Source organism: Daphnia magna, linkage group LG6, assembly GCF_020631705.1.
Source record: "Daphnia magna isolate NIES linkage group LG6, ASM2063170v1.1, whole genome shotgun sequence".
NCBI classification, from domain to species: Eukaryota; Metazoa; Arthropoda; class Branchiopoda; order Diplostraca; family Daphniidae; genus Daphnia; species Daphnia magna.
Window position 1 is genome coordinate 587,737 of NC_059187.1, and position 22,257 is coordinate 609,993.

Below are 22,257 nucleotides of genomic sequence, written 5' to 3' on the forward strand. Positions count from 1 at the left end.
GTCTCTGTTACGACACATGAAAGTATTCAAAGAAAACTGCGTTTTTTCTATAGAAAAAGTATCAGTTTCTATTTATCTTGAATTTTTTGCTTGTCGATGCTGAAATAAAGAAGATGTTTTCTGCGTACGTAATTTTGTTTCTGTTTCTCTACGCTTGCCATAAGATTGTTATGTACTGTTTATTTACTTCAAATGGCCCTTCCGGAGGACGATGGCAGCAGTTGTTTCCTGTAAACATTTCTCTGAAAAAAAGAGAAACATTAACATTGATTGTTATCGATCGAAAAATGCAGCGTCAAAAACTACAGCGAAGACATTCAACAAATGCAAAAGAAAACACTTTAACAATCGCCTTTGTTTGCCCAGTGATTGAATGTTTGGTGATCATTTGCATATTATTTTTGCCTTTTGTTGTTTTGCTTACCCTACCTCCCTCTTTGAATTTCCCAGAAAGTTGTTGTCCTTGAACTCTTTTTGCATTTGACACGTCGCAGCTCCAAATTTTGGTTTCCCTCTCCCAATGATTTGCCACCATCTTGATTCTTTGTTTCTTTCTTACCCTGCCTTTTTTTGTGGAGATCAACTTAAGGGCTAAATTTGAAGAAAATTGTCAGTTTCGGTGCACTCGACGATGAGCACACACCGTGGAAAAGGCGATCAAAGCACAGGAAACATAAACCCAAGTCAGGTAGTACATTTTAATCGTGAATTGTCAAGTGGAAAACGTATTTCGATTGACTATCAAAATGTTGTAAACTGTAGGAGATTATGTTCAGTTTAATTCAATATAGCTAGTCACAACGTGGCTGTGCAATGTAGAACTTGTTTCATGGTGTTCATATTCGTGTTATGGCGGTAGTATAGCTAGCTTATCGTGAAATCAATAATTCTTTCAAGTTTCGATTAAGAGGTTAGTCTGTCTTTTTAATTTGTTTCGCAATAATCATGCAGGTCAGACGAAATTGATTTTTATGGGCACTGTTTTATTTTGTGCAGTTACTTTGAAAGTGCTAGATATTTTATGGAGCTGTTTGCACGCAAAATATTCAATCGTGTTCAATTTATTTCATTGCAAAATATATCAAACTTTCATTCGTTTTTACTTTGTTTGCCAACACCCGTGTGTGATAATCTAATAGTTTTATCACTTAAAGGAATCAATTTCAGCCGACCTTTTATGTGTCATCATAAACTTGCATTTAGCAAAACAATCCATTTTCATTTAAAAGCCCGCATTTTCGCAGTTTTATCTGGATTATTAAATTATAATAGAAAAGAGGGTGGAAAAAAATGGAACACGTTGAATGTCATTGCTAATTTGCATACACGCGAACGCAGATTAAGTAAACTAGGTAAATATTCATTTGGGTTAATGGATAGATTGAAATGTGTTCACTGGCGATTGTACACTCGCCTTCATAAATATGTGCCCCCTCTGAATGGCGGGAAAACTTCAGTACCGCTGCCAATGTATTGAGGCAGAAAGAAGGTTTCCCGCCATTCGTAGGGGGGCACATGTTTATGGAGATGAGTGTACATTAAGATATTTGATTAATATTCATTTGTTTTAATGAAGAGGGTAGCTGAAATGAGTGCAAAATGATGTGTTGAATTGAGTAATTTGTGTTTTCTTTGGCACGTGATGCACAACATCACGCAGCACGTAACAAACCCGCTTTAACGACGTTAATCGTTGAATTTGTAAATATTGTGTCGCTTGGTAACGAGCTGAGCTACGTTTGTAAACAACCAAACAATTAGCAAGTCCTACAAATACAACTAAACCACACAAAAAACAGACAATGTTGAACGAAACCATTTTGCATTTAGTGGATGATGAACGAGTTCATTGGGAACGAACGAAAAAAATTTGAATCTTAACAAGCGATTTCTTTTTTTTAGAGTCGAGTTTTACGAGGCTGTCGACACGCGTTTCTCTACGCATTGTTCCTAAAATACGAGGATGACCAATGAACCTTTTTGGACAGATCAGTCGTTAGCGCCATATTTCTGGCTGTTCGATGTGCAACGGTCCAGCGAGCGGAGCTGGAACGAACGCGCCCGCATGACAAAGTGGACCGCTGTCAACTCCTGGTGAGTAACGTGCTCCATTCATAAATTAAACATGACGGGGTTCGTTACGCGAGAATCTTTTTCAGGTGGCTTACTATATCTTTTCTTCGTTTATGTTGTGGTTGGCCTTAACCGCATGTGCGTTAAGCCGCACGTTCGACCGGGCGAACGGAATTCGTGAGTGGCTTCTTTTTCAAAAACACACGCACACAGAAAAGTTTAAGATATGTAAATGTTACGTAAATAGTATTTACTTGAAAAAATTTTATTCCCTCGCGTTTACTTTAGGTGGATGGACCCGGTTGTTTTCTTTTTGGAAATCCTGTCAAAAGCCTAGAACTTTTCGACGAGTATTGCATTGAGATTGACGTCAAAACATAAGCTGAAAGTTTGAGAATTGTTTACGTGTGATTTGAACGTTGGTGAACTTAAGCACAAAAAATGGGATGTATAACGTATCAGTGGATGACGGTCTCCCGGAAACGTCATGTACTCGGATGACCCTTCCGATAGCTTAAGCAAAGGGGAAACATCAAGTCTACTGAAAATTCTAGTCACTATCTTTAAAGAAGAGTGGAAATGAAAAGTGGGGGTATGCAATTTAACAAATGCATCCTCTCGCTGAATTGGATATTCACAACAAGGTACGGTTGCACTTTTCCCCAAATTACATTTACTAAATTTTTTTTTTTTTTTTTTTTTCTTTTTAATATTTCGAAACAGGCACTAGCATGCCATCTAGCGTTCGTGCTTAGTACCCGCCGCGAGTTGCATCCCGCCATGGCGTTCAGAGCGGTGCTAGCTAGATGACGTCATTGGAAGTTACTCGTCGCGAGCTCCCGTCCTTCGCAAAGCCAACAATGGGAGGAGAATCGAGTTTTATACGACTCGCGGCCGACTGTGAAGGTACAAACGAGTGGAATGGGAAAAAGGTACGAGAAGGAAATATGAAACATTAAAAGCCCCCGAGCTTTGAAACGTGACGGAAGAAGGGAAATTCCAAGTTTGTTTTTCTTCTGAATTTAATTCATTTCGTGCTGCAGATCTCCACCTGCTTAGACCTTGTTTTCACAACGGTGTGATCTCTACGATTTCAGCAAGTTTTTCCTGTGATTTCACCAAAAACGTAGCAGTAATACGTAATTAATCAAGCAAGGTAAAATTGAGCCACATGGTTTATGTCCTTGGACGTTTCGTTTTACTGAGTAAAAACACGCCTTTCAAATGTCATGGTTGCGTGTTTTTCTATGAAAATAGTGGAATTTAGTTGGATTGAAATGTGTTAAATGCACATTAGACTGTATTTTAAAAGGAAATAATTAATTTTATAAATTTTCGTTGTAGACCTTGACACCCGTCCTGTTTACAATTCCTCTAACCGTATCTGTAACCGTACAACCATCACGTTCGCTGCATCGTATTGTCTTTAGTTAAATCATTCGTTAGCATAAATTTTTTTTAAATAGGGAAAAGATCGTGTTGCTAGGAAATTCCCTTTGCATGATTAGCACACAATAGCAAATAGACGATATGCCATATCGCCGAATGATAACTAGTTACAGTTTTTCAAGCAGGTCCAGTCCATTTATTTAACAAAGCTAGACATGTTTGTATGTAATTTTGTGCTGTCATGATGCCGCGGGGAAAATTTTTATTGCGTTAATCCTACCAAAGTTGCACGTCAGTAAGTTTGTCAATAGAAAGCGCTGCCGAGATAAAACGTGACACGCTACGCACCGTGTTGTCCCAATGGCTCGTGAGGGTTTGTTTGGCTTTTACTTACAGGTTTTAATTTTAAACGAACTGCCGCAAAGTTCCGACATCTATTGGCCTAGCTGTACACTTAGTGAGTATAACGTGGAATCGTGTAGGAATTTAATGGAAAGTGAAGATTAAATTTTAAGAAATTCTTAAAGGTTTGAACAGCACTCTCGTGCTGGTTCAATCCCTGAGTCTCTCTCAATCAATTAGTAAGTCTTTAATTGTTGGTTCGTACGTGTTTTTCAGATGGATCGCAGCTCGAGACTGACGGTGTTGGCTGCGGTGCTGACGTTGGTTCTGAGTTCGTGTTGTCACGCTGAAAATACGGTATTCTACAGACCTCTACGCGTTTACGCTAACGAAGAGGTAGCTTTACCTTGCTGGGAATTGATTGATGCCAGCCATTTGATAATTTGGATCACACCCGCAGAAGTTGTAATTGGACCTGACTATCATGATGTTTCCGGAAAGTACACCATCGATTTAGAAGGATCACTAGTTGTCAACGTAACGTTTGAACATCTTTCTTCTTTTAGAAATCTAATTTTAAAATATAAAATTTTTTTAAAAAGGACACGGAAAAAAACGATACTGGAATTTACAAATGCATTTCTAGATCACCTGATGGACCTTACACCACGACGGAAACCGAGCTGGAAGTGATTGACGCTTCGTATCTTCCCGAAGTGGACGAATGGCAGGTATATAGCAACGCCTGGCTCATTTTCCCTTTCTTTAAATACTACGCATAATTTAATTAACGAAAATATTTCGCTATCTGGATTAGAAAAATTTAGCTAGAGGATTGATAGCTGCCGCCTCGACCGCCGCTTTGTTTATTTCAGCTTGCGGATTTTATCATTTTAATTGGGAGGAACGTCACCCACAAGGCAAATCTAAGCGTAAGTGACTTAATTTCTTATATTTTGTTCTGGGAAAACAATGTAATCTATAATCAGCCAAGCCCGTTCGTGTTAACACATCCTGGGCGCTTGCCTTTTCGATCAATTAACACCATTTCGTTATAAGTTGGCTAGGTTTTCTAAAAGCATAATATAAACTGTGCCTTGTCGCTAAAGGCTTCTGCTTCAAATGAATCATCTTTTTCGATTCTGTTTTTTCTTTTTAGGGTCTTCGATAAGTAGCGGATCTCATCCGTCATCTGCGACATCGTCAGACACTCCGAACCTGCACGAATTGAAAGGTTTGGATAATCCAGCCCTAACGATCGATACGAACGAGATCGATTCCGGGCTGTGAGTCTTTTATTATTATTATTTTTTATTTTTTTCTACCAAGTTGTTCGGGTTGTCCCTACCACAAACAGTCCCGTATATTCGCCATAACCCGTTCGTAGTTTATAGACCCTTGTGCTCGGTCGATTTCCATTAACCTTTATAAGTGCCAATGTTTACCTATTAGAGATTTACGTGTCGTAATCAATAAATAGAGGGATGTGCAGTGAGTTCTGATTGAAAATAATTCGATTGATTAGGTTTTGTTTTAGGTCGATAAATGGTAGTATGGCAAACACGTCCTTTGAGTGTTGTCACATTTGCTCGAGCCACTCGCGATGTCTGGCGATCAAAGCAAGGCTGTAAATTTGCATGTTTGCTTTGTGTTCTAGGGATAAATTTGTTACTTGCTAAATTTCGAGGACATGGAAGAGTAATTGATAGACAAATGAAGTCTGTGGTGAAACATTTTTCAGTTGAAAGGATATGCAATGAGGGCAAGTTGGTGATGCAAAGCCCTTGAAAACAAGTAGATTGAGCCAATAAAATCTGCACCTCCTTCGATAGTTGGATGGAATATGACCTTTTCTGTTTTGCATAAGAGGTTTTTGAACATAATTTGCATAGAATCATTCCTTTGTTGTAAGGGCATTGCAAAGAGTATATCAAGTCTCGCGGGTATTGCTTCAACGCACATAAACTTCTTTCACGCTGTTATTCATGTTCAAATATCTAATTTTTGTTTTACTCACGCTGCAAGTTCCAAGTGATTCAAACTGTTTGACAGCATCGATTTCAATCATTCACCAAGGTAGGCTATGAATTCAGACATAAAAAAAAAGGACGTGATTTGTTTGTTTCTTTTTCTTTTCTTCATCCAGTCAATCCCCGCATAACTTCACGTCGGAAGCCCAAGTTTTCTTTTTATTTATTGAAGAGGGCGTGAGGGGTGAACGTGCCCTTTTCTGACTGAAGTTTACGTGCGTATGCTGATGGATTTTGAAGCTATTTCCAGAAAGTAGGCTCACATCGTCCCCCTGTTTTCAGTTAAATGAAAATAGAGCCACGCTTGATGTTAAACCTCTTCAAACCTTAACGAATTTTCTCCGTTTTCCTGGTCGATCATCACGTCAGCTGAAATCCAACCCAGGAAACGATTCCCTGAGATGATTCAGAACGATAATTTGATAATTAAAGGACAACATTCTGTTTCCTTTAATTATTCAAATGAGAAAATGATTAAAAGGGATTTCTTTTTGTCGTACAGGGTACTACTTCGCGAAGTATCGTTTTACATCCTCTTTTTTCTTATAATTCACTTACCTTTCTATGCTTTACATGCGCACGGACACGTTCGTATACACACACCGTAAGAACTCTATCTGCGTACTGGAATCGATTGGCTAGTACTTTCGTAGCCTGGGGCTTTGTATGACAAGACGACGGGCAACAGAATCACGTGCACGGAAGATGTCCTTAAAAAAAAAGATGCAAATCGTCATACCGGGACATTATGAGAGACATTTCAAAAGGCAAAACATCCAACAAAACAGCTTGCTTTTTGGACGTGTCTGGACGTGATGAATCTCGAACGTGCTAAACAAAGGCGAAAAGATGGGCGTTGCGAAGGCAGCAAAAGTCGTAGGATACAATTCACGCGCGTGATGAAAACTCCAGCGGCAGCTGAACTGCCACGATGATTTATTGTAAAAAGAAGCAGATGAAGAACTGAAAGGACTAAATGAACAAAACAAAAAAAAAAAGGGAATAAACAAAAGAAGAATTGATTCTCATAAAAAAAAAACACATGCATCAACATTTCCTTGTGAAGAAAAATTAATCAAAAATTTTTTTTTCTGATTGTGTTAAAGTCTAAAATTAAAGAAAAAAAAGAAAAATTGGGTTAAGTAAAAAAAAAAAAAGTGGGGATGTAAACGACGCAAGTCTGCTGTTTCTGTTGCACAGCTGCGTCTATATGCTCTGTTGCTGCTGTTGTTGCCGCTTTCAACCGAAGGGAGAGGGACCGAAATCCTGGGATCGAGCCTCAGGATTTCGTGCGTCCTATAGACTCTCTTTAGTACGATGAGAGCTCCAACTCGGTGCAGACGTGTCGTCTACCTTCCCCCTCTCACAGAGACACCATCAAAGCCCAGTGGGCTGTAATCAGTGGGAATTCTATGATGTGACTCGTTGACAAAATGTGTGAATCAATTCAAGTTAACGTTTAACGGTCGAACAGTGATGGACTTTTTGTTGTGTAGCTATCTTTGCTTTTTGCATTGTACCACACTGGAGGCAATAGGAATAGGCGATTGTTTGCACAACAGACTCTTCGAGAAGGAGCACAGCGTCCGAGAGTGACAATTGACAAGTAAGACGTGCACGTATACTCGTAAACATTGTCGAACAACCAAAGCTGCCGGAAGGGCTTCTTTAAAACGTGGTATTCAAGCATCTTGGAAAGCTGAAAATGAAAGCAAAAGTTTAAAGAAAGAAAAAGAAAAAAAGGACTTTGGAATTAGCTTGGCACATTGATGTTATCAGTCTACATAAACAGTTTACCTTTGGCCGTGTCACGGGCTTGAAAGGAATCGGCTGACCTGAAAGTTTACACAGTTCGTGCCAAGCTGTTGATGTAATCAAACCACGCTTCTCAAATATCGACACCAACAACAGTTATACAGAAGGGGATCGATGTTTTTCTTTGGCGTTTCTTTTTGCGAACACTGTCGTTGACCGATATTTCGTCTGTTTCACACAAGAAAGGCCGAAATCGTTGGAACTTTCTATATACTGCTTCAGTTTTAGGAGCACACGTATATAGACTATCTAATTTCATTCTTTGCTCATTTTTCACTGTAATTTCAATGATGTTTGTGCGGAGAATGCTAAATGTTTGGTACACAACGGACAAGTATTGATGGGTCTCTTGACATTTCAGTTTACAAGAAGTTGCAGAAACTCTTGTTTGGCGAAGCAGAAACAGACATGACGGAGATGTTATTCATTTTTGATCTCGAACATCAGGCCGTTAGCTATTGTGTGTTTCACCCAACAAGTCTTTGTCACGACGGATGACGTCGTACGATGATTAAAAAAAAATTTTTACATTGATCAAACTCTGCTAAGATTAGGTAACATCCGTCTGCGTTGAATGGCCCAGGACTAGACTAAAATGACCTTCGACATTGTGGATGAAGATTGGTTCCAAGTAGACTGTACACGTCCCATCGATTTTCATCTGCATTTATTGGTTCGACATAAGAGAGAGAGAGAGGGAAAAAGGGGTAAACAAATGCTGTTGGATGTAGCCCTCACTGCGTCTGCTATTCATAGAACGCCAGGCTGGTCGGCTCGAGAAGAAAAGGCGTGTGAAATTGAGAAAGCGTGTGAGAAAAGGAAGAAAAGAGGAAAAACGGGGCAACACGAAATGTAAACGTTAAACAAAAAAAAAAGAGGAAGAAACAGCAAGAAAAAAGGGATAGAAGAAAGAGGGGGAAATCCTAAACTAACTTTGAGCTACCTACTTCACGACACCAACGGCCATAACCAGAACGCATTTTGAACGCAGGGAGTGAGACACATTTAAATGATGCTGAACTATCCCCCCCCCCGCGGAAACAAAGAGCGCGTGTTACGTGATGTTGCCTCTTATGCGATATGCATAAAGACCAACAGGATATGCGAGACTTCTTTTTTTTTTTAAAAAGAACTGAAATCTGAGGGATGTTGGAGAACTTGTGAGGTGCCCATGACGGTCAAGTTCCAGACATCAGAAAATCCTTGAAGGCTATATAGCCTTTTGTACGTGTAGGAGAAACTGCTTGCATACACACACAGTCCACACACTGCATCGGGACAGAAACTATTGATCCTCCTGTGCTACCTTCGCTTGACAGCATGCGTACATGCAGTAGACTACCTGCCGTTTGCTTACCGCACGCCCCGCCTACCACTTTCATCAAAATCCCATTTTCTTTTTCGGCCTCCTCTTCTTTGATAACAGCCATAGCCGACCTTTTACGCCAGAAAGGATTCTTCCATCTCGAACACACACACAAAAACAAATGGGGGGAATATAAGGTTGGAGCTGTTAAAGAAATCAAAATCAAAATATCTATACATTATTAATAACGTGATGTAATCAAATATTCGCATCATTCTTCGTGCGATCAATAGTTGTCATTGTCCCCCCTCCACCAGTTTTCCTAGTAATCAACAACCCATTCAACACCAGATGTCGATGAAAAGATCCTTTCTTTGCCAGTCTTATTCCCCCGCACTGTTTTTTCCCCCAATCCATTGGATTTAATCTGACCATACAATCATACAAGGCAGTACGTTAAGTTTTGAAAAATGCATAATCTATATACGCATTTGAAGACATGTCAATATTGCGTTTGCCAACCACCCGAGACTATTGTATAGCGTTCGGCCAGAGATGTTTAAGAATGGCGATTCTCACGTGCAGATGCTGTAACGTTTGGACGATCGAACTATAGCCAATTGCGTCCGGAAGCGGAAAGAAATATGTAGACACACATCAAGTTTCCAGAAAAACGATTCTTTCGCACCGTCGTATCATCGTTCAGTCGGGTAATCAGCCATATGGAACAACTCGAAAAACGAAAATCGGGTTAAGATAAGAGAGAGAGAGGACGAGAGGATCGCCATGGCTATATACACTGAGCCTGGACAAATGCCAAAAAAAAAGAGTTACATCCGCGGATAGACTGACAGCGTCGATACATAACTTCTCCGCTGCTGCCAAACCGCCTTTTAGCCCGCGCATACAGTGAATGATCTTGACAGCCCATTTTTAATTGAATTTTTTTTTCTTCTCAACTCGGATTAACTGTTTATTCATTTAGGGAGATCTTGGAAGACGAGAGCGGATGGATGCGGCCGTTTGAATCGTATAGGCGACAACCGAGGACGATATCGATGGCTTCGGCCGTCAGTGATTCAGTCAACGAGGGCTCGCCGCAAATGAACATCAGCGTCGAAACGGCTGAGTCGGTTTACTTTATCCTGTCATCAGCGTGGCGTGCAGGAAGAACTCAATGGCCGCAGACGGCTGCCGAGAAGGCCGCTGAAAAGAACGAATATTACAAAGCTTATGATCCCCTCACTGGGCTCAAAATTGCTGCCACTCTTTCGGGATTCTTGACGATGGCCGTCCTCTACGTTTTTTATAAGGTCAGTGACACATCGTCTATACGTCGCCTGCATTTCTTTCTTTCGCTTTCTTTCCTTGTTGTTGTTGTTGTTGTTGTTGTTGTTGTAATAATGTCGTCACCATTTCAAACGCAACTCGACACGCTATAAAAACGAACTGTAATTCGGCCGGCGTCGCTGTTATGCCAGACTATTACCGGTCCAAGACATCGACCCTAGTTTTCCATTGTTGAAACTCATTTGATGGATTTAATCGTATGCCCTTTGATACTCAGCTGTCGACATGTTATCCTGCAATCTGAATTCCTATACCAACGGGCTTTACTACATAATTTATGTCACTTCTTGCTGCAACTCGACGATTCTATTGCTAAAGTTGAAAGTGCCATTTTCGTTCCGGGCATAGGTTATAAAACTGTCTCGTTCAAGTGGACCAAAAGTGGAAACCAGGGCAACGAATGGCTGGGGGGAAGGCATAGAAAATGGTTGCGCTAAGGAAATTTGATCAAATCCTTTGAAATTTCAATCTATTACTCTTACATATATAAGTAAGATGCCTGAAGGCGAAAGTCGTTGGATTCGTTTGGCATAGGCGACCGACAAGGACTCGACTCAGGCTCAGTGAAAGTCTGAGGACATATTGATTCAGCTGTCTAAGCGAACTGAAGCATGAACGACACATCTCTGCACGTAATCTTGTCTGAGTGGTAGATGTTGTATATTTTCTTGGATGTTTTTTTTTTCTCTAACTTTATCGATCATTCGTCACTGATAGTTTGCTCTTCTAATTAGGAAGATAATAAATCATGTCTATCTATACTGTCCTATATATTTGATTTTGTCTCATTTTCGTGTGTTTGCTGTTGCTAATTCAATTGCGATTTACTTGTGTGTCCTTTACATCAATAAGGCAAAGTGCAAGAGGTTGAAATTCATGCGAAGTTCCAGCGACGAGGATTCGATAGTAATCGACCAGCCGGCGTCTCAGCCGCACTTACACGAGAGCAATCCAGGTCTGACGGCAGACTCTTCGGCCTTCTACCAAGTCGAAGTGGAATGCGGTAGCGCTAACAAGTTTCAACATTATTGCGAATCCGGCCGCGAAACGCCATCAGGCAGCATCGTGACATCGCAACAGCCAGCCCTGCACCAATCGACTGTCACAATCAAATCGTCTCAGCCGCAATATTACGCAGATGACAGTGAGATGCCAGCGTGGAAAATCTACGCCAAAGAGCTGTAAGAAATCAATTTGATTCATTTTTGAATTTGCATATTTTCTTGTGCTATGGATATTAGTGTTATTTAACGAGTCAAATGATGCGGCGTATGGGACGCATACGTTTTTGGGGAATGATTACCGCATACTTTTTGATTTATAAGTGCTGTTTATTACTCTCCAGATTTCTTTACGGTGGGTCGGGGTTATGGCGATCTGCCAGTCTCCAAAAAGGAAGCGATCCCGTTCTACTGGTGGCCCAGTCTTCTTTCGACGAGACGATCAATAGCCGCAGTCAACGGACTGGTAGTTTATCAGGTACAAATTCCTCATCCGTCGCTATTAAATGCTGACCTTCTGGAAGGGAACGTTTTTGTTTGACAGATTGAAATGATGGGTCCAGCACCAGATGCACGTACTCGGCAATGTAGAACATCAAACGATGATACAAGAGTGTCTGTCAAAACGCTCCAGCCTTACGCTGCCAAGATTTAGGGTCCGATGCGCAGACAAGTCGAAGAAAAACGATAATAAATAGACTCAAAGGCCAACTTGATTTGTATTGATTGGACTACTATAGGCTATTAGTACTGGGGGGGGGGGCAGAAAATGTCTAGAGGAAGTCGTTCCGTATATAGCCTTGCGTATTATTGATCCATAAAAGTTGATGGGTGAAGAGGGTGTTGCATTCTGTGCACAACTATATACATGTACGCGTGCCCCCAAAGAGCGGAATCTGCGAACTGGGCAATTTATGGCCAACTTGTTTTGTTTTTTTCTGGCATATGAAACATTTGTTGGAAAATTGACACAGGAAAGCTATTCAGAAGGACGAAAAGAGCCGTTTTGCTTTCGTCGTTGTTGCACGTAGCTATGTATAGTAAATTCCGAGAATAGTCGTACGATTTATTGCGACCTCGATGATTCCCTGGGCAGGGGTCGAAACGATCGTAAACATACCAGAAGTTTTATTAACGATTACAATGGTCCACTGTGCATTCGATTCGTTGCAAAGAAACGAAGCAATAAAAAATGGATCTAATGGGTCGTATCTAATACGTAAAGTATATACGGTAGGTCAAGTCACATTTATGCCAACTGGATATACAAGTGTCGTGCATCGATTACAGTTTCAAATCGACTTGCATACCCTATAGACATCAAATTCACGTTCAATCATTTTTCCTCCATCATCCGTCTCTGTTGAAGGTTCCGTCATGGGCGGATTGGGCATTTACCGGTGCGATTCTCGTAAACCGTCGTCCGTGTTCGCCTACCCGACGCGCAACAGCCAGTCACGCCTGCAAGTGCCGAACGTGCAACCGAAAACGGCGTGCGTGTCGCAGCTGCATCGCCAACGCTCGTTGAATCGTCAGGATTGCAGCCGCCAGGACGAGGTGATTACTGGAAGCGGTCGTGACCAACAGCTGCAAAGTCCTTTCAACAAAAAGAATCTACCTGGACGGTCGGTTTCGTTCCGTGAAAGCGACATGACCAATTACAGCCGAAGTAAACGCGTTGCTCGCAGTCGGCCGGGATCGTTGCACAACAATCGGCCCGATTACAGCCGACTGAGAAGTGGCAGTTGCAGTAACGCCGAGACGGGACATTTGCGACCGGATACTCTTGCAGTGGGCCATCGTCGATCGTCGTTTCGAACGCCGTCCAGGCAGCCGTCAATCCGAGAAAACCGCCGCCATGCCGTTACGCCTAGTACGTCGGTTGACCTACCGATACCGTCACTTCCGCCACCATCGCCGCGTTCTCGTCTGGCGGTCGTGCATCGCGTTCACATCCAGCAGCCGGAAGATTCCAAGAATAAATCGACGTATTGCCGTTCGGCTTCGCTGACCAGTGAACCGATTTCACGCGGATGGCGATCATCGATTGCTAAGATGATCAGAGCCAAGAGCACAAGTGGACATTCGGTGAGATCCAACGGTGAGCGAACCGAATGCTCCTCACCGAAGAATCGCCGCAATCGCAATCCGAGCAGCCTGGCCAACGCAGAAATGGGCCTGGCACCAAGCACCAAACAGGAGGAGCGTGACAACGGCAACTCTCAACGTGAAGGACACATTGATATTTGCGTGATCCAGGCGACGCCGGCCGCTTCGCCTTGCACGAGCATCCGCAGTACTTTCAGTGGCGATAGTTTGGATTCGGCCACGGCCAAGAACATCCCATCTTTTTCTAGTTTCCAGCCGTCGGCCGTCATGTCGGTGCGCGATCGTCGGAAGTGTTTCGCTCGCATGAAAGGCCAAACAATCGATCACGACAATGCGTTGGCCATTGACACCTCTTTCCTAGCTCCCCCGATGGTTGAGTACAACGTTGGGCTCAGTCCGTCTTCGCTGTTGTCTTACCCGTTGGCCGACTTGCGTTCCCATCGCTCCACTAGTCCAGCTGGCCATTCGGCTTCCACTTGGCTTCAAGTGTTCAACGAAGAGCCGCATCCGTTGAAAGACAACTGCCATCCGCCGACTAAGAGGCCAGCTGCCGTTAGTACCGGCAATAAGTCGCGATCATCGGCGCTAACTGGAGAACACCTGGGCGTCGGCCAGCTTCCATCGCCCGCTGAAGTGGTGAAAGGCGGCCGACCGGCTAGCCACCAAGTTTCGAATTCTAGCCCGACTTATTCAAACACCCAAGAGCAGAGCACCCCATTTCCATTTTGAATGTCTTGTTTATAGACTCGACGAATCATTTAACAACGCATCGAGTTTCGAAACGAGAACGAGATGATTTCATCAAATATTTCCCACTCTCGGATGTCGTAGACGTGCACTCAACTTAGCAATGTGATAAGGTAAATGCCAACCTTCTAGGCCTGTGTAGCGGTTTAATGAAGATTTGAAAGAAGTCAATATGTCTCTAGTTTATTTCATCAAATGACATTTTGTAAAGGGGAAAATTTCAATTATATATGTGGACCGTAAGTTATATATATGTAATACAAGAGATCGTGTAATGAATGATAAGTATAAACTATATGTTTCATCCGACCATTTGATTTTGTTTCTTTTCTTTTCACCCAATGAACGAATGTGTGTTTGTTTTGTTTTTTCATACTGGCCTGCAAAATGTTTGAATATTGGTTCATTTCCTGTAGCAATACATGTAATAAATAAATCCATGTTCGTGATGCAGTTTACTGATAACAGTCTGATAACAGAAAAAAATGATATACAATTATAAGGACTTTGAATTTGAATCATTCAAAAACTACAAGTCCCACTAAGAAGAGAGGTCGATTTTCGCGACTCTCCTTCAATTTCGTATCTAAACCATGTATTATTAATTAATAATTAAATCTAAAACGGATTCATATCGCCATCATGCCTAGGGGGGCGTTTTCTGACCAATGGCAAAAGAAAGAACTCGTGAATAATGACGCAATGCTCTACATCAGTTTTTATTGGTATTTAAATAGCCCAGCCGGACTCGTAAACATTGACGCCGACGAATTTAGTGACGTTGCATAAGTTTTCAGGAGTGTCCGGTATGGTAGTGTTTGCCCACGCCGGGAAATCTTTGCTGTTGAAAATGACATCACCCCACGTCTCCATCAAGACGCAAATGACAATGACGCAAACGATGTTCATGAACCAACCGGATTTCATCTGTCGAAACGCGTTCAATCAAGCACAGGTTAATTACTAGCAAATGTCTCGAATTATTTACCATTTCGACTGGATCCATTTTGGCGGCGGAGAAAACGATCGCATTGGGAGGCGTGGCAACGGGCAGCATAAACGCGTAAGAACTAATGTATAATTGTATATATATGTATAGATATAGAATTATTGATTCAAATGAAACTATGCACTTATAGAATTGCTATAATATTCAAAAAAGTTTACTTTCCCTTACCAAGTAACTGTGGCTGGCACCATCAAGTACAAAGGATTGACACCGATCGATACAGCCTGCGTGTGTCCAAAGAAATTGGATTAATTGCAAATGACATTAGCGAATTATCCAGAGGAAATCAATTATAAACTTTTAAGAAGATCTCTTCGAGACATGCGCTAATGGTGAAACAGGTCATCAATAAGAAATATTTAGTTATGTACCGTGTCTGCTAGGATGGGAAGGAGAATGTTGGCCGTGGCGGTGTTAGATGCAACTTCCGTTATCGTAGCCGTGATAATGCATATAATTAACATGATGACGAACGGAGGAAGAACGGACAAACCGGTCAATTGCTGCCCAATCCAGTCCGATAATCCGGACGCTTGTGTGGCGTCAGACAATGCAAATCCACCTCCTATAAAAAATATATATCAAATCAATAGAACTCTGTCATTAAAATCGCGGCTTAAATGGCTGCCAATCCATTCTTCAACAACAGCAACAAAAAAAAATTGTAATAAAAATGAGAGCAGCGAAAAACCTAAAAGAAGGACAATCCCCCACGGTAGCCTATCTTGAACGTATTTCCAATCTAGAAGGGCAGGGCTGGGCTTTTCTGGTCCACTCTCTGGCGAGATCAAAGTCAAGAGATTACGCATCACACAAAAACGACAGTTTGAAAAGAGTGTGTTGATAACAAAGGGCGTAACCATGCGCCAAATATACACACCTCCTTTCGGACGTAAACACCAAAAGGCAGGCTTGGCTGGAATGCTGAACAAAAACAGAACTATAATCATAACGGCCGTGGCGTCATCAACGTGCGCGTCCTCGATGAAATGCGCCCAGCCAGGCACAAAGCCAGGGTCGCGGAAAAACCACAGCATAACGCAGATGATGAACAGGACGAGAACGGCTCCTTCGTGGAACGACATACGACCGAGATCTCTGAATTTTTGGCGGATCATTTTTTTCACCTCCTTCTCCCGTTCGGCATCGGTTCTATGTACGCAAAACACAACACAGACAATAACGTCAGTGTTTTTCAACGTAATCTCACAGATTATGTGTATAGCTATAGGCTACTATATAATACCTTTTGTCGCTGAATCCGATGAACAGAAATTGTATCCATAACCAAGCGAAGAACAGGTTAATAATCACGCCGGGAATATTGAAAGCCATCCAGCTGGCGAAATTCAATTCCGTCGTGCCGAAAGTTCTGTGGGTTTGCAAAACAATGAGGAGATTGGTGTTGATATATAATGATAAAGTATATATATAGAAGATAATAATGGGCATTATCGATTGGCTTGTGCATTATTCAAAGCCAATCGGTTTACCTACTCTTGCAAGATCCCTTTCAGCGCTAATTGGGGAGATGATCCGATCAAAGATCCAGTTCCACCGATATTCGAGGCATAAGCTACGTATAGAAGAAAAAATGAGCATGAAAAATATATATTTATAGCTTATATGTGAATTGAGATGAATCGTAGATCTATTATATAACCTATGGACATCATCACGCCCACGCGCACTTTCCGTCTCGCTTCATTTTCGGCTGCTTTCGACGATGCAGATGAAGACGCTGCTTTCTGCTGAATGTCTTTAGCATCCAGCGAATTGGGCACAAGTTCTAGAACACTGTCGCTGGATATGGCAAGGGTGACGTGCGAAGATCCAGGTGATTCATCCCCCTCGTTGATCTGTATGTATCCGAAATCACGAGCATCAGAGAGACTCATGTTGACTCCGCTTATTTTCTTATAAGGAATAATTCATTAATACCTTATACAATTCGCAGACGACCGCTTCTACGATTGGAACCATCATGGCTGTTGTGGCCGTGTTGGAGATCCACATGGACAGAAAAGCTGTCGTTGCCATGAAACCTACCATTAACCTATAGGCCGAAAGAATAACATTACTATTCACATAGATCTTTGAAACGTGGGTCGTTCATTAAACAAAAATGACCACAGCAGTTCCTAAATTTGAAGTCAATTGAAAACTGAAACAATAAGGATAACTGTGACTGTCTCGCACAGCAGTGGATGACAATAATCTTTGACCGTCAATCAAGGATGTAACGATAAGGGTTACATGCCATAACGTCACTGTTAACAACATATTTTTAAATGACCGATGACAACAAGATAAAATGTCAGCTGTCCTTTACTGAAGATCACGATCCGAACCGGAGAGACAAACCACGTATCATCGTAGGATTTGTATATGATAAGGCGACTACGATGAGTGACGTGTTGACAACATCTCATATTGTCTTGTTCAAGAAATGTTGTCATCAGGGAAAACCGTGAATCGGTTGACACGAACGTCGGGTGTGTAATGAATTAGGGAACAATTTACTTTGATCGCATTGCTAATAGCTATACACTATAGATAGTGATGGGTTGTTGCATAACGTCTTACCATCTAGGCTTAGCACCGACGAACAGCAGCACAGCCAAAGCCACTCGTTTGTGTAAATTGCAAAACTCAATTCCTAGAGCAAGGATGAGTCCTCCAATGAACATCATGTTCGTTTCCTATGCAGATTTTGAGATGCAGAGAACACGTCGTAATTATGTTTCACAATAATTGACTCAATTTTGATTCAAATCAGATATAGGTGTCACGTTCGTTTATCAACAGCGAAATTCACACACAAAAAAAGAAATGAATATGGCGTATATTACCTTCATGTAAGCCATGCAAACTTTGCCCGTGTCCAAAATGCCAAAGAGGGGGAAAGCAACAACCGGAATCAAGCTCGTAATTGGAAGTGGCAATGCTTCCGTCATCCAATATATGGCCATGATCAAAATGATGTATCCGCATGATGCTTCCTGGCATATCCATCAATACAATCATCAGGTTTGACCATTTCGAAAATTGCATAGTGCGAATGAATTTACCTTCGTTCCTGATATAACAGGAAGTGGCAAAAGTAACAGGGGAACAGACATAACGATGATGGATTTCCAGTAAGGGAAAATATGATTACGGAACAACTGAAACATTTTACTGTTTCTTTTCTCCGTTTCGACTAAACCTTTATTGATTGGTATAAATACGAGAGAGAAGCACAATGCCCTGCACACCTCTTACTTGGTTCTTACCTGAATGACGCCAACAACTAGCCTACATAGCGGATGGCAAAGCTACCTACAATCTCGTTTCGTGTGGTTCACATTATCTTTGCCACTCAGGTACGTGACGGAGAAGTGGAAGAAAACTGACATCTTGCCCAGCTTTACGGACTTTGTTTACCAACACAAGTTGATTTGTAGCCCAAAGTAATCGCAACACACCCTGTATCTACACACGCAGAATTCTTAACGTACAGTACGTAGCGTCGTATAGCCAACGGCACCAACGCAAAAGGTTGGCGCCGTACGTAAGCTTCAAACTAATACCCAGTACAGAACCTTGAAAATAGTCCTTAAATATTATACGCATTATCTATATAGACCTACTATATAGTTATATATGATAGCTTATCGCAATTGCCCCCATATTCCTTCCTAGAGGGATAAACAATTGAAAGTTTATGCGTTTTTTGTTTCTGTATGCAATCGAAATATTTGAATATGGTTATAATTAAACGAACGCAAGTGAATCATGGTGAGGACGTTAACTTGCTACAACGTAGGCCTACCCACTTGTCTAGTTCTCGTCTTATCAATCGACGTCGGCCGCTTTGCAGTCTGGCCTTTGCCTTAATCAACAACCCGCCGTATAGCATAAACTAATGATGCTTGAAGAGACTGGAACGCTCAACTTTATGATCGATCTGTACTCAATTAGGTTACACAAGTTGAAATGAGAAACAATTAAAATGACATCAGTCGTATAAGGGCGTAAAAACAAAATCTATCAAATATAACCAAAAGGTTTGAAACACTTTCCAAAAAACATGGACGCGCATTAAAAAAAAAAAACTCTATAGATGCTGATATTATAGTGTCGTCAGTCCTAGATTAGAAGATGGACGAAAAACAAGTGGAAAAATAAGTGCAAAGTACGTTAACAAAATTTCGTAATCAAACATGACACTCTCTTTCGGTTCGAGTTTAGAAAGGGGAAAAATATCTGTGCCTGTTTGGCCTTCATCCTGTTTGCTGACGGTTAGGAGTCAGACGAAAGAGACTCTTCTCTGGTGCTCGTGATATTATATGCTTCACATGATACAGCTGCTGGACGCACCCGTTATCGAAACGGGACGATTCCCGAAAACAGAGTTGAAATGACAGATCGCGTTTCAACGTCTTCAGTGTTGGTCAAACATGGAAAAGCAGTTGAACGGCTGATAAAGTCAGTCACACTTGTTCTCTCGTTCTTCTTTTCCACCCTAACCAAACTAACGTTTCATTGTTCACTGACGTTAATTTAAGCATTTCATAATCGCATTTGTTATATCTGTTCAAAATGGCAAACCAGTCAGTTGTGACGTCACTGTTCCACCTATCGAATTCGAGTGTCTTCCACTCAAACAACGCCACTGATTTTGACGCCACCGATCACGATGATGTCATCAAAAATATTCGCATGGTATTCACCATGTTCGGCGTAGTGCTCGGACTCGTGGCCATCGCTTTGAACGCTGCCATTATCATAGCACTGGCCGTCAAGAATGTTCCAACTCCATTTTCGTTACAAACACTCCATCTGATGGCTTCGCTGGCGGCTGCCGATTTGCTTCTTCTAATGTTCGGTAAGTTTACGATCAATATAATATTTCCCCCTAAACGTACTGTATGTTCATTCGGTTCAACTTGATGCGCACAGGTTTACCTTACGATCTAGTTGCTGCAAACGACGGCTATTGGTTGGAGGGACCGATCGGATGTCAAATGTCCGCTTATCTTCCTGAAGCGTAAAATACTCTGTCGTATAGATCAATTAGTTTATGACTGTATTAGGCTACAGTTATAAGACGCAGTAAAACGTGACACACAGCACAAACATCTTATCTCAATTGGTGTGTTCTCTAAAAAGGTCACGTTTTGCTTGGGTCGGCACAGTTCTGTTAGCCATGCCACTTCGTTGGCCATCGATGATGAAGATGCGCAAATGGGCCACCGTGTGGGCGCTGCTCGTTTGGACGCTTTCGTTGTCTGCCGTTATTCCGTTCGCCCTTCACGTCGACTGTCTCGGATTGGCTCAGACGTCTGGTGATTACCCGACTACACCGGACGGAACAGAAGAGAACGATCCTTGTTTCTGCGTGTTCACAGTGAGTCAATCGGAAGTCGTTCGCATGTTCGGTTCGTCTCTTCTGGCTTTCTCGCTCTTGCCCGTCATCGCTATCGCGATGATCAGCTTGAAGACGGGGACGTACGAAGGACAATCACCCGACATGGACAAATGGAACACATCTCCTAGGCGGCTGGGTAAATATATAATTTATGGCTTTGTTTTGTAATCTATTTTGTTTATAGCATCGACGGTTATAGCGTGAAAATGAATCTGTTTTGGATAAAACAATTTTAAAGCTCTTTTTATTTATATGGCATCTCGTTAATATGAATGGGGTGTTAAAGAAAGTCGGGCGTAATAGACGAATGAATCCTTGCACTCGGCTGAAATGAAAATAAAATTAATGGAATTAAAAACAAAATGAGTTAAAGGCCATATTACCAACGGCTTTTACATCCGAAACCATTAAGCTTTTATAATGCCAAGCTGTGACTATCAACGTAGCGAGGGGTAGAAGCCCTTTATAGCAATTGGAGCCAGCGGGTGGCAATTCAATTAACTTTCAAATTTTCTAAAATAAAACGATCGCTAGTTTACTTTGACGTGCAGTTTAAAAATCTGTTATTTAATACCATTTTTTAAACACATTTTATTTTTTATTTCGATAGCCATCATGTTGTTAGCATTTATGGCATGCACTTTGCCTCGCTATGTCCACATTGTAGTCAACTATTCCGAACACGCTCCAACAATGGATGGCCATTACGGATTGGCCTTGTCGATCATGGAAATCCTTTGCTGCAGCCTTTTCTATTGCTCGACGTTGATTCATCTGGTTGTATCACCGCATCCGCGTGCCTTACTACGCCATTTTTGCAGACATCGTCAACGCCAAAACTACGTCACTGAAAACTAAAACCGTTCGACAGAGCCAACCGCTTAGTTCGCGGTTCGCAATCGACCAAAAAACAACCAGTCGGCTTTTCCGCAATTCTATAAACGGTGACTAGTTGACACATTTCAATCAACGACAGCATTGTGACTCGCCTTCGCACCTCACTTTGCTGACCTATCTACGTCTCAGCCGCAGCAGAAACGTGTCTACATCGTTAAAAGAACAATCAGTGATCGTTTTTCATTCCCGTACTGTGTAATGCAGTGATTTCAGCTGGACACGCATCATATACGTTGGCAAACGCGGGCTGCCACAAAAACGATACAATCATTTTCTCGTGTTATTTTTCGTATTTTCTTTTCTTTCACAGAATAAAAAAAAATTGGAGTCAAATTATCAGGCAAAAAAATATAGCAAAAAAAATTACCTATAATGAACGAATATAAGACGTATAACAGTTATACTGTCTATACTCACGCACTATTTAATATTACGCACACACACGCATCAACAGTTTACATGTTCGAAAATTCCATTTGCGAGGCAAGGGCAGCGCTGCACCGAACACATCGTACAATTAACGCACCTCGCAACACACTGGGCTTGTCTGGATTATACATGATAAAAAATTTTTACATTTTTAAAATACTTAAAAGCATAATAATAACAATTATAATAATAATGATATTTGGGATCAGAAACTTAGAGGATGGGTTACATTTTTTAAAGTTTGTTGGATTTTCCCGTAAGTCTAAAATCTTCGGTTTACCCATTGTTTTCTAAAAATAAATATTTTTGACTATTAGCGAAATATCCAAAAAAACGACATCTCTTGG

General features: G+C 41.5%; 4 protein-coding genes across 6 annotated transcripts; 3 read left to right on the forward strand and 1 right to left on the reverse strand.

Annotated features, from left to right (window-relative positions):
• Positions 1 to 571: 571 nt before the first annotated feature.
• LOC116924782 lies at positions 572 to 5,299 on the forward strand. 2 transcript variants are annotated; one of them, XM_045175402.1, is made up of 10 exons: positions 572 to 688; positions 1,903 to 2,094; positions 2,160 to 2,301; positions 2,362 to 2,717; positions 2,797 to 3,005; positions 3,117 to 3,229; positions 4,081 to 4,341; positions 4,407 to 4,535; positions 4,622 to 4,736; positions 4,964 to 5,299. In XM_045175402.1, the coding sequence occupies exons 7-10, from the start codon at positions 4,081 to 4,083 to the stop codon at positions 5,092 to 5,094; spliced, it is 636 nt and encodes a 211-aa protein (XP_045031337.1). In that variant the 5' UTR covers positions 572 to 688; positions 1,903 to 2,094; positions 2,160 to 2,301; positions 2,362 to 2,717; positions 2,797 to 3,005; positions 3,117 to 3,229; the 3' UTR covers positions 5,095 to 5,299. The 2 variants fall into 2 exon arrangements, with proteins under 2 accessions (XP_045031337.1, XP_045031338.1); XM_045175403.1 differs by having other exon boundaries at positions 2,160 to 2,250.
• A 144-nt stretch (positions 5,300 to 5,443) lies between these two features.
• On the forward strand, positions 5,444 to 14,602 carry LOC116924783. 2 transcript variants are annotated; one of them, XM_045175398.1, is made up of 6 exons: positions 5,444 to 5,880; positions 5,951 to 7,440; positions 9,941 to 10,268; positions 11,158 to 11,486; positions 11,651 to 11,784; positions 12,676 to 14,602. In XM_045175398.1, the coding sequence occupies exons 3-6, from the start codon at positions 9,969 to 9,971 to the stop codon at positions 14,142 to 14,144; spliced, it is 2,232 nt and encodes a 743-aa protein (XP_045031333.1). In that variant the 5' UTR covers positions 5,444 to 5,880; positions 5,951 to 7,440; positions 9,941 to 9,968; the 3' UTR covers positions 14,145 to 14,602. The 2 variants fall into 2 exon arrangements, with proteins under 2 accessions (XP_045031333.1, XP_032787218.2); XM_032931327.2 differs by having other exon boundaries at positions 5,444 to 7,440.
• Positions 14,603 to 14,865: 263 nt separating this feature from the next.
• Positions 14,866 to 18,483, reverse strand: LOC116924784 (solute carrier family 13 member 5). The gene is made up of 13 exons (XM_045175399.1): positions 18,243 to 18,483; positions 18,024 to 18,173; positions 17,758 to 17,873; positions 17,113 to 17,227; positions 16,835 to 17,030; positions 16,669 to 16,747; positions 16,418 to 16,543; positions 16,052 to 16,323; positions 15,863 to 15,949; positions 15,543 to 15,736; positions 15,340 to 15,395; positions 15,151 to 15,232; positions 14,866 to 15,089 (listed from the first exon to the last, which is right to left on the reverse strand). Exons 1-13 carry the CDS (start codon positions 18,345 to 18,347, stop codon positions 14,892 to 14,894), a joined length of 1,776 nt encoding a protein of 591 aa, XP_045031334.1. The 5' UTR covers positions 18,348 to 18,483; the 3' UTR covers positions 14,866 to 14,891.
• A 1,083-nt stretch (positions 18,484 to 19,566) lies between these two features.
• On the forward strand, positions 19,567 to 21,764 carry LOC116924785 (bombesin receptor subtype-3). The gene is made up of 4 exons (XM_032931329.2): positions 19,567 to 20,041; positions 20,116 to 20,203; positions 20,326 to 20,720; positions 21,195 to 21,764. The coding sequence occupies exons 1-4, from the start codon at positions 19,756 to 19,758 to the stop codon at positions 21,440 to 21,442; spliced, it is 1,017 nt and encodes a 338-aa protein (XP_032787220.1). The 5' UTR covers positions 19,567 to 19,755; the 3' UTR covers positions 21,443 to 21,764.
• The last annotated feature ends 493 nt before the right edge of the window (positions 21,765 to 22,257 follow it).